We start from the raw sequence: 13,081 nt of genomic DNA on the forward strand, positions 1-13,081 counted from the left end.
AAATCATCAAGAAACAGCTGGATACTGCAAAGGATTAAGCCCTGGTTCTAACTATTATTATAGCACCTTATCTCCTCTGTCATCTATAAGGCACAAATTAGGACTGCGATGGAAGACTCTCCACATACCTAGATGCGCACGGCTCCAACAATACTCAAGAAGCTCAACACCATCCAATTTGGAGCTTTATCGGACACCCATTCACCACTTTCAACATTCACTTCCTTCACCACTGTCACACTGTGACAGCACTGTCTACTATCTAAACCTACTTTGACAACACCATCCAAACCTGTGATCTCTATTAACCAGAAAGTCAAAAGCAGCAATTATATGGAAATACCACCACCAACAAATGCCTCTCCCAAGTCAGGATATTGTGTGAACTGAAGTATATCAGATTTTCTCCACTGACTCTAGGTCAAAATCCTGGAATACCCTTCCCAATATTATCATGTGAATTCCTATACCTAAGGATTGCAACAGTTCAAAATTGGAGCTTACCACCAACTTCCAAAAAACAAATAGGAAGGTGCAACGAGTGATGTTTTATCCAGTCATACCTACATCCTATGTATAAAAGGAAATAAATGCATGAAGATGTTGGACAACTATGTTTGAACAGAGGTCTTTTTGAGCAAGAGGATCTATGACTGATGAGCCCTCTTCAAGATGCCCTATTCTCTCCTGTCACATGCATCAGGATCACCATCTTCATGGTCAAGGAAAGGAAACTTGAAGTTTTGCCATTTGGAATGTTTGAACACTGACAGATAATCTCAGGGGTGGCCATCCAGGGAAAAAAAGATTACATTTACATCACATGAACTATCAAGATTCTAAATTGATATCACTGCCCTCAATGAATATCATCATCCTGGGGAGAGGCAGCGAAAGGAAAATATGGGGGATTAACATTCTTCTTGAAATACTAGACTGACTGTGACACTTTATGCATGGAGTTGGTTTTATCACCTGGAATCGGAAATTGGATGCACTTCCAATCCCAAGAAGAGAGTCATGACACTAGCCTCTAGGTGAAAATCAGTATGACATTGTCGTCAATTAACAGGATTAACTCTTGACTAAGATGAAGGTGTTCAGGAAAAGTTTTATTCTGACCTTGAAAAGTTCTGGCTGCATATTCTTAATGCCAGAGTTGACCTTAACTCTGATGTCTAGTGAAGAACCATTAGGAAAAGTAGGGTGGGTAAAGAAAGAAAAATGGTGTGCTTCTGAGGGCAAAGTGCACATAGCATGACCTCATTATAGCGAACACTTCATAGTCCTTGTATGAAGGACTAATACAAAAACACATACAGACATCCCAAATCAAAGCATTGGTACCTCCTGGATTATGCCATTGTTTGAGGAAAAGATCAATGTGATGTTTGTATCACTCAATCCAAATGGGGTACTGATGCTTGAAAAGATCATGGACTTGTTTGACCAGTAATGAATGTCTACCTAACATCAAAACATCATAAGGATCAAATGTCCAATAGGAAGCTGACCAATATCTTAACCTTAAAGTAAGCTGACTGAAGAGAGAAGTTTCAAAACCAGATCATAAACAATTTAATATTCACAGGCCCAACTCAATTTCAGAACAATTGGATGAAATAAAGTCACCTGTATTAGACATCCATGTCTAGACCATTAGGTTTAAGAATTATTATCACCAGGACTGATTCGATGAAAATATTACATGAATATCCTGGAACAAGAATAAGGAGCATCAAGAACAGGTCAAGCAGACAACATTTCAACAGATCAAAGTTGACCCAAAAAAATAAATCAGCAACAAAGAAGATAAATGGGAGGAAGAGAAAGTCTGAGAAACCTGATCATCATGACATGCAATGCTTCTTGAAGCCTTCAGATCATTTATAAATTAAGGTAATTGGACATAATCCTATTAACTTACAGATGGTGTCTCTCTTAAGGAAGGCAATGGTATCTATCAAGAAAGAATATTTACAATGGCTCCTCAGTTGTGAATCACAGTAACTGGTGACAGTCTGCAGACTATCCCCTAGTACTCTGTTGTAAAATCAATAGGTGGATCTCCAATAACGGGTGAGCTGCAACAAGCAATCAGATAAATTACAAACTAAAAGCTGTAGTCCTGATGGTGTTCAAGCTAAGAGGAGAGTTCTTCAAAGCTTCTTGGTTTTTGCTCTCATCAAGGCTCCATGGCATCATTCTGCAGGTTTGCAAAAAATAAACACTACCCCCTTGACATGAGGAATGCAACAAATGTAACTATCTTCGAGAAGGGGAATGAATGATACTGTGGAAACTATCAAAGCACTCCCATGTCCAAGTTAGAGAAAATCTTGAAATGCAGTCTCCTGAATTACCTACTTCCTGTGGTTAAGGAAATCCATGCAGAGATACACTGTGGGCTTAGACCTTCCAGAGGAATGTATGACACTTTGTTACCAAAAAATTAAAGAAAATATTGAGAATAACACAAGAAACTCTTCATCGTATTCATTATCTGTCAAGGTATTTGATTCAATATAACATGAAGATCTACAGATTGTGTCCAGAGATTTGGACACCAAATAATTGCAGCACAAGCTTGCAAATGCTTTGTGAAAATATGTCTGCAACTGTCTTGAATGGGAGATACTTTCCAAATCCAGGTTGGTGTCAAGCAAGATTGAGTGGTATCCTCAACGTTTGTGTAAAGATTTGTAGCTCGGATGCCGGTTGCAGTTATTTTGGGTATGTTTCTCGAGCTGGGAAATTGGTTTCCAATTGTTTCGACCCTTTCTTGGTGACACCCTCAGTGCTGTGAAGCCTCCTACGAAGCGTTGCTATATTGTGTTGGTTGGAATTTATTTGGTTTCATTCCCACTGCTTCCAGTTCTCGGTTCCAGTTGTTCATTGCAGTGGTTGGTATATCGGGTCTAGGCGAAAGTGAGGACTGCAGATGCTGGAGACTTAAGTCGAGAGTGTAGTGCTGGAAAAGTACAGCAAGTCAGGCAGCATCCGAGGAGCAGGAAAATCGACGTTTTGGGCTAAAGCCCTTCATCAGGAATATCGGGTCTAGGCCAATGTGTTTACTGATGGAGTATGTGAATGAGTGTCATCCTTCTAGAAATTTTCTGGCTGTCCTCTGTTTGGCTTGTCCTATTATTGTTCCTCCATGCCACTTACAATCTAACTGACAGTGATTATTCACCTCATCCAAGATCAATTGCCATCTGCTGAGATTAAATACCACTCAGAAGTAAAATTATTTACCCTCAGTTATCTCTGTGCAAAACACTAAACCAATCAACATATACATCATGATATACAGTAAGCCCGCTCTGCACTAGATTTGCAAGCCACTCTCGATCTCTTCAATACTGCATATAAGATTCTCAGCTGGTCTCTGAATGCTGCCAAATTGAAACTCATTTCAACAATTAGTTGAGCACATTCTCATATATTGATAGCTACCTTTTGCAAAGGCCCCCTGCTAATGAGGTGATCCAGCACCAGATCATCTGCACTAGCTCAGCCTTCTACAAACTATGTTAAAAAGTCTTTGAAAACAAACATCCACAAGGCAACAAAAGTCCTCATGTATATATCAGTTGTCATAACCACACTCCTGTATTGATGTCAGACTGGGACAGTGTATCAAGGGATCAGTTAGCTCAGTTGGCTATAAACTGCTTTGCAATGCAGAGTGATACCAACAACGTAGGTTTAATTCCTGCTGCCACCATGAAGGTTACACCTTCTCAACCTCATCTCTCTTCTCATTCTAATATGAGAGCAGGCCTACGATCCTCTGAAACTATGGTGATATTACTATCAATGATACATAAGATGGATAGAGAAATCCCATCAGCAATGTCTCCACTGCATTCTCTGGATTCAACTGGAGCGCAGAGACTCCCCTGTATGCGGGGGGGGGATACGTTCCAGGACCTACCGCAGAAGCCCAAAACAGCGGATAGGAGCAAACCCATTCATTTCAATGGGAAACGTACCTTCCCGGCAGCCTCCTGATTCCCCATAACATATTTGGGGCACAATAATCCGTGAATAACTGAAGCTGCAGAAAATGATTCTGCGGATACGGTGGTCGCCCTGTACTATCTTAATGTCAGCATTGTCTGGCTTCAAGAAGGACACAAACTGTCGTATTCATTTGAAGGCAGCTCTATTGCATTCGGGCAAATCCCTACAAAACTAATGGCAGTGGTCTGTGGATAGTGTGTTTAGATGGGGCTACAAACCGTCTCCTTTCCAGAAACTGTTTTCTCAACTCTTAACCGGCAAGCATTTCAGAGGAGGACAAAGAAAACTCTACAAAGATGCTCTCCTTGAAGCCCAAAGCATTGATGTGGAGATGCCGGTGTTGGACTGGGGTGGACAAAGTCAGAAGTCACATGACACCAAGTTATAGTCCAACAGATTTATTTAAATCACAAGCTTTCGGAGACTTCACCAGATGAAGGAGCAACTCTCCAAAAGCTTGTGATTTCAAATAAATCTATTGCACTATAAACTGGTGTAATGTGACTTCTGACTTTATCCACACAGAACTGGCATTACTGATGAACTTACTGCAAATTGTTCAAAATGACAATAGCTTGGCCACAAAATGCCAATTACGCTGTATCATGTTTTGATTCCAATGAGGGAGAATGAAAGCAAAGAAGGATAGGTCCTGAAATTTGTTTTCTAAATCTCACAACTTCGTGAGACACCCTTACTCTTGTATCCAAAGATCCATGGTTATTAATTGGCCTATTCAGTCACAAGAAGACCCATGGTAAAAACATGCAACCCTTAGGTGAAAGTCATTCTTGAATTAAGGGACAGCTGATGATAATTATTTGAACTATGTACTGGAATGTGTGCCCAAGACATTACCACAATAAAATATATTACCTTAAGGGAAGTGTAGGGGAGACAGGAAAAGAATTATGAGGAGAGCAGGTAATACTTTTTTAAAAAATGTCCCTGATCAAATGATTCCTGAGGAGGCAATGGCCTAGTGGCATTATTGCTGGACTGTTAATTTAGAGACCTAGGTAATGTTCTGGAGAGCTGGGGTCAAATCCAGCCATGACAGATGGTGGAATCTGAATTCAGTAAATGTCTGGAATCAAGAGTCTAATGATGATTATGAATCAATTGTCAGGAAAAACTCTGGTTCACTAATGTCCTTTCGGGAAGGAAACTGCCATCCTTACCTGGTCTGGCCTACATGTGACTCCGGACACATAGCAATGTGGTTGACTTGTAACAATTAGGGATGGGCAATAGATGCTGGCCTAGCCAGCGATGCCATCATCCCATGAATGAATAAAAAAAAGTTGTCAAGATCACACACCACCCTGAATTGAAACTATACTGTCCTTGCTTCATAACAAGATCCTGAAATCCACACTGACGGCATTGTGTGTACTTACACCACAGCACAGCAGTTCAAGAAAGACACTCATCATCACCTTCTCAAGGGCCATTTTACATGGTCAATAAATGGCCTCATCAGCGAATGCGCACATTCCATGAATTAAATTTAAAAATGATTCTGACCTACTTTCATCACTGCAAAAATATTCCAGTCAATCTTGAGCTCATCACCAGTTTGAATTCACGTGACAAGATGCAGCAGTTCTAATTATAAATTAATAAATGCTTTAGCAATGGTGTAACTGATGAATCACTTTAATCAGTGCTAGTTTTTTCCCCCCCCAGATTCAGATTTTGAAATATTCAAGCAAAATGTTATTATTTTCTTAACTGGAATATACAGCTCTTTCATTCACATTTTCCAATTAACGAAAGCATATTTAGTTTTAGCATGCTTACAGATACTCCTTACCTTTCCCTAAAAGATCCTGAGAAGTCACAGAATTGGTGTATATAACCAGATCAGAAAGACCACGGTAGAGTTTCACAGTTTTTCTGCGATGACCAAACCTATGGAAAAACATAATGAGAATTTACCGATGGTTCAAAAGATTGTTTAACTGCATCAACGTACTCATTATTAGTCTGAAGGAAAGAGTAACTAACAATCGGATTAATTCTATTTATAACTGAATTAAATTTTGTTCTTCTAAGAGGCTTTTCCATAGATACCATTCGAAAGTGAAGTTAAAAAAAGTCATCTAAAATTTCTTTCAAAATTTCCTTACTATAAAAAATGGATGGGCACAGATTCCTTTTGATTTTTAAACTAAAGCAGAACAAGTTGGAAACACTCAGGTAAGGCAATGTCTGCATCAATTCCCCAATACTTCAGATCCAAGCCTCTCTCTCAGGGCTGCAAAATATTATAGCTCTACCTCACACAAAAGAGAACAAACAAAAGGGAAGAGAAAATGAGATGGGGTGTGAAACACAGTAAAAAATAGAATGACATGTGAATATGCTGCTTGAGCTGAAAATTGGAAGTAAAATGGAAGAAGTGATATCTGAAAGAGACAAAAGGAGGCATCATGACAGAAATCAAATAAATAAAAGAGATCTGTGCATGTCTGAGGGATTTAGGCAACAAGGAAAGTATGAAAAATCAGAATGGAGTATAGACTCCAATGGTCCAAGAAAGGAAACTAGAGGAAGAAACAAAGAACAGATCAACGTTAAGCATGTTAGTTGTGTGGAAGTCTCTCACCCAAATATCAGTATGTTTCTTGCCATTATTGTAAGAAGCTACTATTAAGATCTGAAGTTAAGTTAATGCTAATGTGGAAAAATGTCTTTTTGAAAGATGAGGTGCTGTTCAGGCTAAAGACAGATTAGAATAGGGGTAGAATGGAAACTAGAAATGGGGACTTGCAGAAAGCTTAGGGTTACAGCTGAAATAGAACAGAGTTCTGCAATACTATTACTTTATATGCATTTTGTTTTCCTGGTATCCTGTCTCGAGATGACAACATATATGCAGTCAACCACAGGGTCAATAATAGAATTCACTGGCCCCTAAGTTGTTCTTTTTCCAGGATCTTATTCCCAGCCTGAACCAAAAACAACTAGAATCCTGGACATAGTTATTGGAAAATGATGTACCCACTGAAGAAGGGCTCATGCCTGAAACGTTGATTCTCCTGCTCTTTGGATGCTGCCTGACCTGCTGCGCTTTTCTAGCAACACATTTTCACCACTGACCCAGGCCCTGGCCACCAGTGCCACTTTAGTTTCTAGTACGCCTAAACTGCTGTCACCCATGACAATGTGGCACAGTCCAAACTAAGCCTAATAGATCCAATTTTGCTCCCAACAATTTCTTTTTCCAAAGGATGTCAGGTCTACAAAACATTTGTAAATATCAATTTTTAATGAAATACTTTTAATGAAGTAGAGAATCTTAATGCCTTTTACCTGTGAGCCTGTCCAGTTTCTTTCCCTATAGAATCCTGCTGATCTTCATCACTTATGTTGTACAATTTTGCTTTGGATTTTCCACTTCTCTTTGATAACAAATGAAAATTCAAATTTAATACATTAACACATGTTAAGTGGCTGTGTTGCTTCAAAATTACATATATTTGCTAAGTTTAAATAATTAAAGTATTATCTGCTGTGTAAAACCAATTGTATATTTATGTTGTTCACTTAGTGTTTCAAATAAGAGCTCTAACATATAGTATAATAAATTAAAAGGAGAAAATCCTACCTTACGCTTGGAAAAGCTACTGATAAATGAACGATTATGTGCTTTTTTTTCACTTTCTTTAACATTTTCTTCAACCTCTAATTTCTGGACGGGTGAGACAGGAAATTTAAAACATTCAGATTTAGATATTTTCCGTAAGGTATTCTGGAAAATTATTAAGCTATAATAAAAAATATTGTCCACAACACAACCTTACTACTGATTATGATTCAATTATTACAGTAAAATGAAATTATCTTTCTTAGTCATGTTTAACAGTTTTAGACCCCTTTAATAAGATTTACAGTGATGTGTTACAGCTACTGCCTATCCTTTAGTACTTAAGGGTCTGTAATCGCATCATTTTACATATTCCAATTTGTATCACACAGACAAATCATTGGGGCATGCTCATATACATCACTGTTCATGAGCAGGAAGCTCAGGAATGCCATCACTGTTACCCATCTTTCTAAACAGGGAATATAACATTATGAAAAGCCATGGACAAAAATCTTATGCCAGAGAATGAAAGAGCTACTTGAACTTCCATTGTGCTAATTCAGTAGGATACTAAAGCGCTCTTTATACCTCAGCGGTTTAATTTTAAATTAGTTCAGACTGTCAACAGATTTAAATATCTTTCAAAATAAAAGCATTATTTCAAGCAATCATAGTAGTCAATGCAAAACAACTTTTAATTTAACAGTTTTACTGTCAGGGATTGCTGGAACTCAATGTGGAGATTTGAGAATCTCTCCACTGTAGATATCACATGCTTGAATCTCTCGATTGGTCGATATCACATGCCTGACAGTTTTCAATTTTCCGTGTACATAAGAAGTAGTTTGTATTGTAAGAAACTAAACTCAGTAGATTTATGTATTAAAGTAATGAAATGAGCTTTAAAAAATAATTCAGCAAATGTTACCCAAATTGTTTTCTTTGCTAGATAAAATTAAACTAGAACGTTGAAATCTCATTTCTCTGGATTAATTTCTTCCATTAATCCTTCATCCACAAAAATATATACATGAGCTAACATTTCGCTATTACAAAGTGACTCCACCAAATGTAAAATGCAAAATTGATAAAGTAGCATTCTAAACTGACCTGGATACTTGGTTTTGGTACAAAGACTAACTAGTTGACAAATGTTGATTGAGAGACTGAATTATACTTTCCAGTTCATCTTTTTAATGAAGATTTGATATGGGAAAAATAAAACCAACTCAGCTCAGCAGTAATGAATTCCAAAAATAAAGAAGGTTAGAAGCCTCATGTGACATTCTTGCGTAATGAGAAAGCATATATTCTAACTCTGATTCATCTTGTAGTGAGACTGCTCCCTTATCATCCCACACTGGTGATGGTGGGTAAATATTCATGTAATTTTATCCAAGAAATGTTGATGTCAATGTAATAAACCACCACTTGTAATAATTTTCCTGGTCTCCTTGATCAATATATTTACTTTGCAGACGTCCTGTGGAACACTCTGCTACACACCTGTGGTCTACAAACCCCTTTAATGAAAACTGTTTCGTAAAACCCGTATGATCTGTTCTAAAGCTATCAGAAAAAGCTCACTGACATTTCTATGAGACAGATGTCTCAGAACCAAGCTACAGTAAAGTAATGTTGGAAACACTGATGTGAATGCTTGTAGCCCTGATCCTTCTGAAAGTCTGAAAATCTGTGGCAATCCTAAGTTTTATTAGAGGCCACACTGAGACATAAACAAACTGAAGAATTGCAAAACAATTTTATTTAAGCATGATATTTTACATACAGTGTGCTGTCACACATGCCACTGAAGTGCCCTCAACAGACTTTTTTCTTTCTTTCCATTTCACTTCCTCTTTAGTGTTGTCCCAGGTTCTTCAGCTAGGGTGGCAGGACTTTGTTTAGCATAGCAGCAGGATGTTTGGTTAGGGGCATTTACATGTTGATGATTGAAATATTCGGAAGGTATTCTTGTCAGAGACAAATGGATCCTCCTCAACTTGAATTCCCAAGAGTTGGATAGGGTCTAAACAGGATGGAGGTGGAGGGCCAAGGCACCTCCGGACTGTCCTGAGAGGAGACACCTAAGGGACCTGTGTGCGCTTCCTCCTCAAATTGCTTCCTCTTGGCACACCACTCTGTCTTTTTGTGAATAACAGGCACCTGGGCTGCCTGCTATTGCAGCAAGGAGTGCTGGTTTGTGTGTATAGCCTGTAGGCTTTGAGGGTTCTGGAGTCAGTGCTCCATGACAGTGGCACACTATGCATGGAGGCAGCCAAATGATCACAGTTGGTCTCCAGAGCATTGCTGCAGTCCTCGACCATAAAGCCCATTGCTTTCTGCTGCTTCTGTTCTTCCCTGTGCATTTAAAAGCATGTAGTAAATAAGACATCTCCATGTATCACCCAAGATATACATCCATGACTGGGCACTTCATGAATAAGCCATACAAAATAAATGTTTCTGCAGGTATCTTCATCTCTGATCCTTTCACATCTTGAAACAAACATACAGGCTTACTGTTTGGAGACAAGGGATACCCATTTAAAATATGGCTGATGAAACCTGCGAGGAACCCAAACAATAAGGTCCAAAAGCAATATAATGAATTGAAATGACCCTATCTGCGTTATGCAACTGACCACTGATATTACTGAAAACACATTTCAGATGCTGAACACTTTTATATGTACCAACAAGATCCCCAGTATAGCCTGCAGTGCTGCAATGCACATAACATTTCATAGCAATGAGTTTTGGATCTGAAGAAGGAACAACTAACCATGCAGGGATCTTCATCAGATTCTGAACAGAAGGAAAAGGCAATAGTAAAACATTATGCTTCCAAAACACCATTATTAGTGCTCATTGTTGCATGGAAGCCCTCATTATTGCATGTTTCACTATGCCACTTCTTCCTCCCATCAGAGAACAATATGTCTTCCTTATAACATCCCACATCATAACTAAGAAGGTGTTCATAAAACACGGCAAAATCAGAACTTCATTCTACTGAACACTTCCTTTCTGTCTGCAATTCCAAAGTCCATCAAAAGTTTGCTTTCAGAACATCTTTAAACATTGGGATTGAAATTGACTCCTTTATGTCTTCATGCCCATACAAACTAACTTGATCAGGAAACTCAGAAATAACATGATAATGCAATGGCTAAGTTAAAGGGCCATTGCTGGAGATGCTGCACTTGCTTTGGGGCTTGCTGCATGATAAGAAAACATCCCTGCTTCTAGTGCATTAGGAACATAAAGTGCACCTCATTTAATCAGGCTGTTTACAGCTCTTTTAGGATTCCCACTGATTACTTTTCAATCCAATAAATTGGAATGATTAAACTGATGATATAAAAATGTAATTTGTTTAGCTCTCTCAGCTTTCAAGAATAGCTTGAACTATCTAGTACCATGTAAAGTATGCTGCCAAATGCTAGAAGTGTCCTAGCTGCTGTGGAAAAAGTCACAAGCTTCCAAAAATATTCACACCATTCCTCCGACACATTGTAAAATTATACATTTGCAGAGACACACTTTTTTTTAGCTACAATTGTATGGTCAGGAATAGATATTTACAAACAGACCCAGGTGTATCTAACATTATTGATGAACAGTAGACATCAATGCCACAGATGCTCAAAATTAAGGTCACTGAGAATTGATGGTTTATCCTCAAGCTTATCTTTTGAAATTAAGTGGTTGCATACTGGAACAGAATCTTTATTTTTATTTTATCTCGATTGGTATTTATCTTATCAGAGGTATGGGATGCCATTTGTGTCCCATCCAAGTATATCTGCAGGAAATGCACCCAACTTTTGCTCCTCCAAGACCGTGTTAGGGAACTGGAGTGGGAGCTGGGTGAACTTCGGATTATTCGGAGGCAGAGGCTGTGATAGATAAGAGTTACAGAGAAGCAGTTACTCCTAGGCATGAAGAAAGCTGGGTAACTGTTCAAAAGGGGGATAAACAGTCAGTACAGGGATCCACTGTGGTCGTTCTCCTGAAAGACAAGTACCATTTTGGATACTGTTGGAGGGGTCGGGGGGGGGAACTTACTAGGGGTATGCAATGGGGTGCAGGTCTCTGGCACAGAGTCTATCCCTGTTGCCCAGAAGGTAAGGAGGGAAAGGAGGAGAGTGTTAGTCATTGGGGACTCAATAGTTAGAGGGTCAGATAAAAGGTTTGTTGGGAATGAACGAGACTCACGGTTCCTGTGTTGCCTCCCAGCTACCAGGGTCCGTGATATCTTGGATCGTGTCTTTGGGGTCCTGAAGGGAGAGGGTGACCAGCCCCAACTCGTGGTCCATGTAGGGACCAACAACATAGGTAGAAAGAGGGATAGGGATGTAAGGCAGGATTTCAGGGAGCTATGGTGGAAGCTGAGAGCTAGAACAGACAGAGTTGTTATCTCTGGTTTGTTACCCGTGATACATGATACCGAGGCAAGGAATAGGGAGAGATATCAGCTGAACACATGGCACCAGGGATGGTGCAGCAGGGAGGGTTTCAGATCCATAGATAATTGGGGCTCATTCTGGGGAAGGTGGGACATCTACAAACAGGATAGTCTTCACTTGAACCAGAGGGGTACTAATATCCTGGGTGGGAAATTTGCTGGTGCTATTTCAGTCGGTTTAAACTAGCTCAGCAGGGGGATGGGAACTGGAGGTGTAGTTCCACTGCACAGGAGAATGAGAGTAGGAAGGGTATGGACAGGATTTCAGGGTAGCAGGAATGTACTGGCAGATAGCAAGCCGGTTTGAAGATGTCTACTTCAACGCCAGAAAAATCTGAAATAAGGTAGGTGAGCATGTAGCATGGATAGATACCTGGGACTTCGATGTTGTGGCCATTTCAAAGACATGGATAGAGCAAGGTCAGGAATGGATGTTACAGGTTCCAGGGTCTAGATCTTTGATTAAGAACAAGGAAGGTGGTAAAAGAGGGGGAGGTGTGGCCTTGTTAGTCAACGACAGTATAACAATGGCTGAAAGAACTTTTGACGAGGACTCATCTACTGAGGTAGTGTGGGCTGAGGTTAGAAAACGAGACGCGAGGTCACACTGCTGGGAGTTTGTTATAGGCTTCCACAGAGTTCCAGGGACGTGGAGGAGAGGATCGGCAAAACGATTCTGGGTAGGAGTGAAAGGAACAGGGTGGTCATTATGGGGGACTTTAACTTCCCCAACACTAACTGGAAATACTATAACTCTAGTATGTCGGATAGATCAATTGTTGTCCAATGTGTGCAGGAGGATTTCCTGACACAGTATGTTGAAGGGCTAACAAGAGGGGAGGCCACACTGGATCTGGTACTTGATAATGAACCAGGCCAGGTGTTTGATTTAGTGGTAGGTGAACACTTTGAAGAGAGTGACCATAATTCGGTTACATTTAGTTAAGAGATAGAAAGGGACAGGTACATGCCACAGGGCAAGAGTTATT

At 39.6% G+C, this 13,081-nt stretch overlaps 1 protein-coding gene across 1 annotated transcript in view; it reads right to left on the bottom strand.

Annotated features, from left to right (window-relative positions):
- Positions 1-13,081, bottom strand: part of plch1 (phospholipase C, eta 1) — a 134,591-nt gene that overhangs the window by 26,507 nt on the left and 95,003 nt on the right. Inside the window, exons 12-15 of the mRNA XM_060834159.1 lie at positions 11,044-11,056; positions 7,640-7,707; positions 7,345-7,433; positions 5,843-5,940 (exon numbers count right to left, since the gene is read on the bottom strand). Of these exons, the coding sequence (XP_060690142.1) occupies positions 5,843-5,940; positions 7,345-7,433; positions 7,640-7,707; positions 11,044-11,056 (268 nt within the window). The remainder of the gene's footprint in view (positions 1-5,842; positions 5,941-7,344; positions 7,434-7,639; positions 7,708-11,043; positions 11,057-13,081) is intronic.

Source organism: Hemiscyllium ocellatum, chromosome 13, assembly GCF_020745735.1.
Source record: "Hemiscyllium ocellatum isolate sHemOce1 chromosome 13, sHemOce1.pat.X.cur, whole genome shotgun sequence".
Lineage (NCBI taxonomy): Eukaryota > Metazoa > Chordata > Chondrichthyes > Orectolobiformes > Hemiscylliidae > Hemiscyllium > Hemiscyllium ocellatum.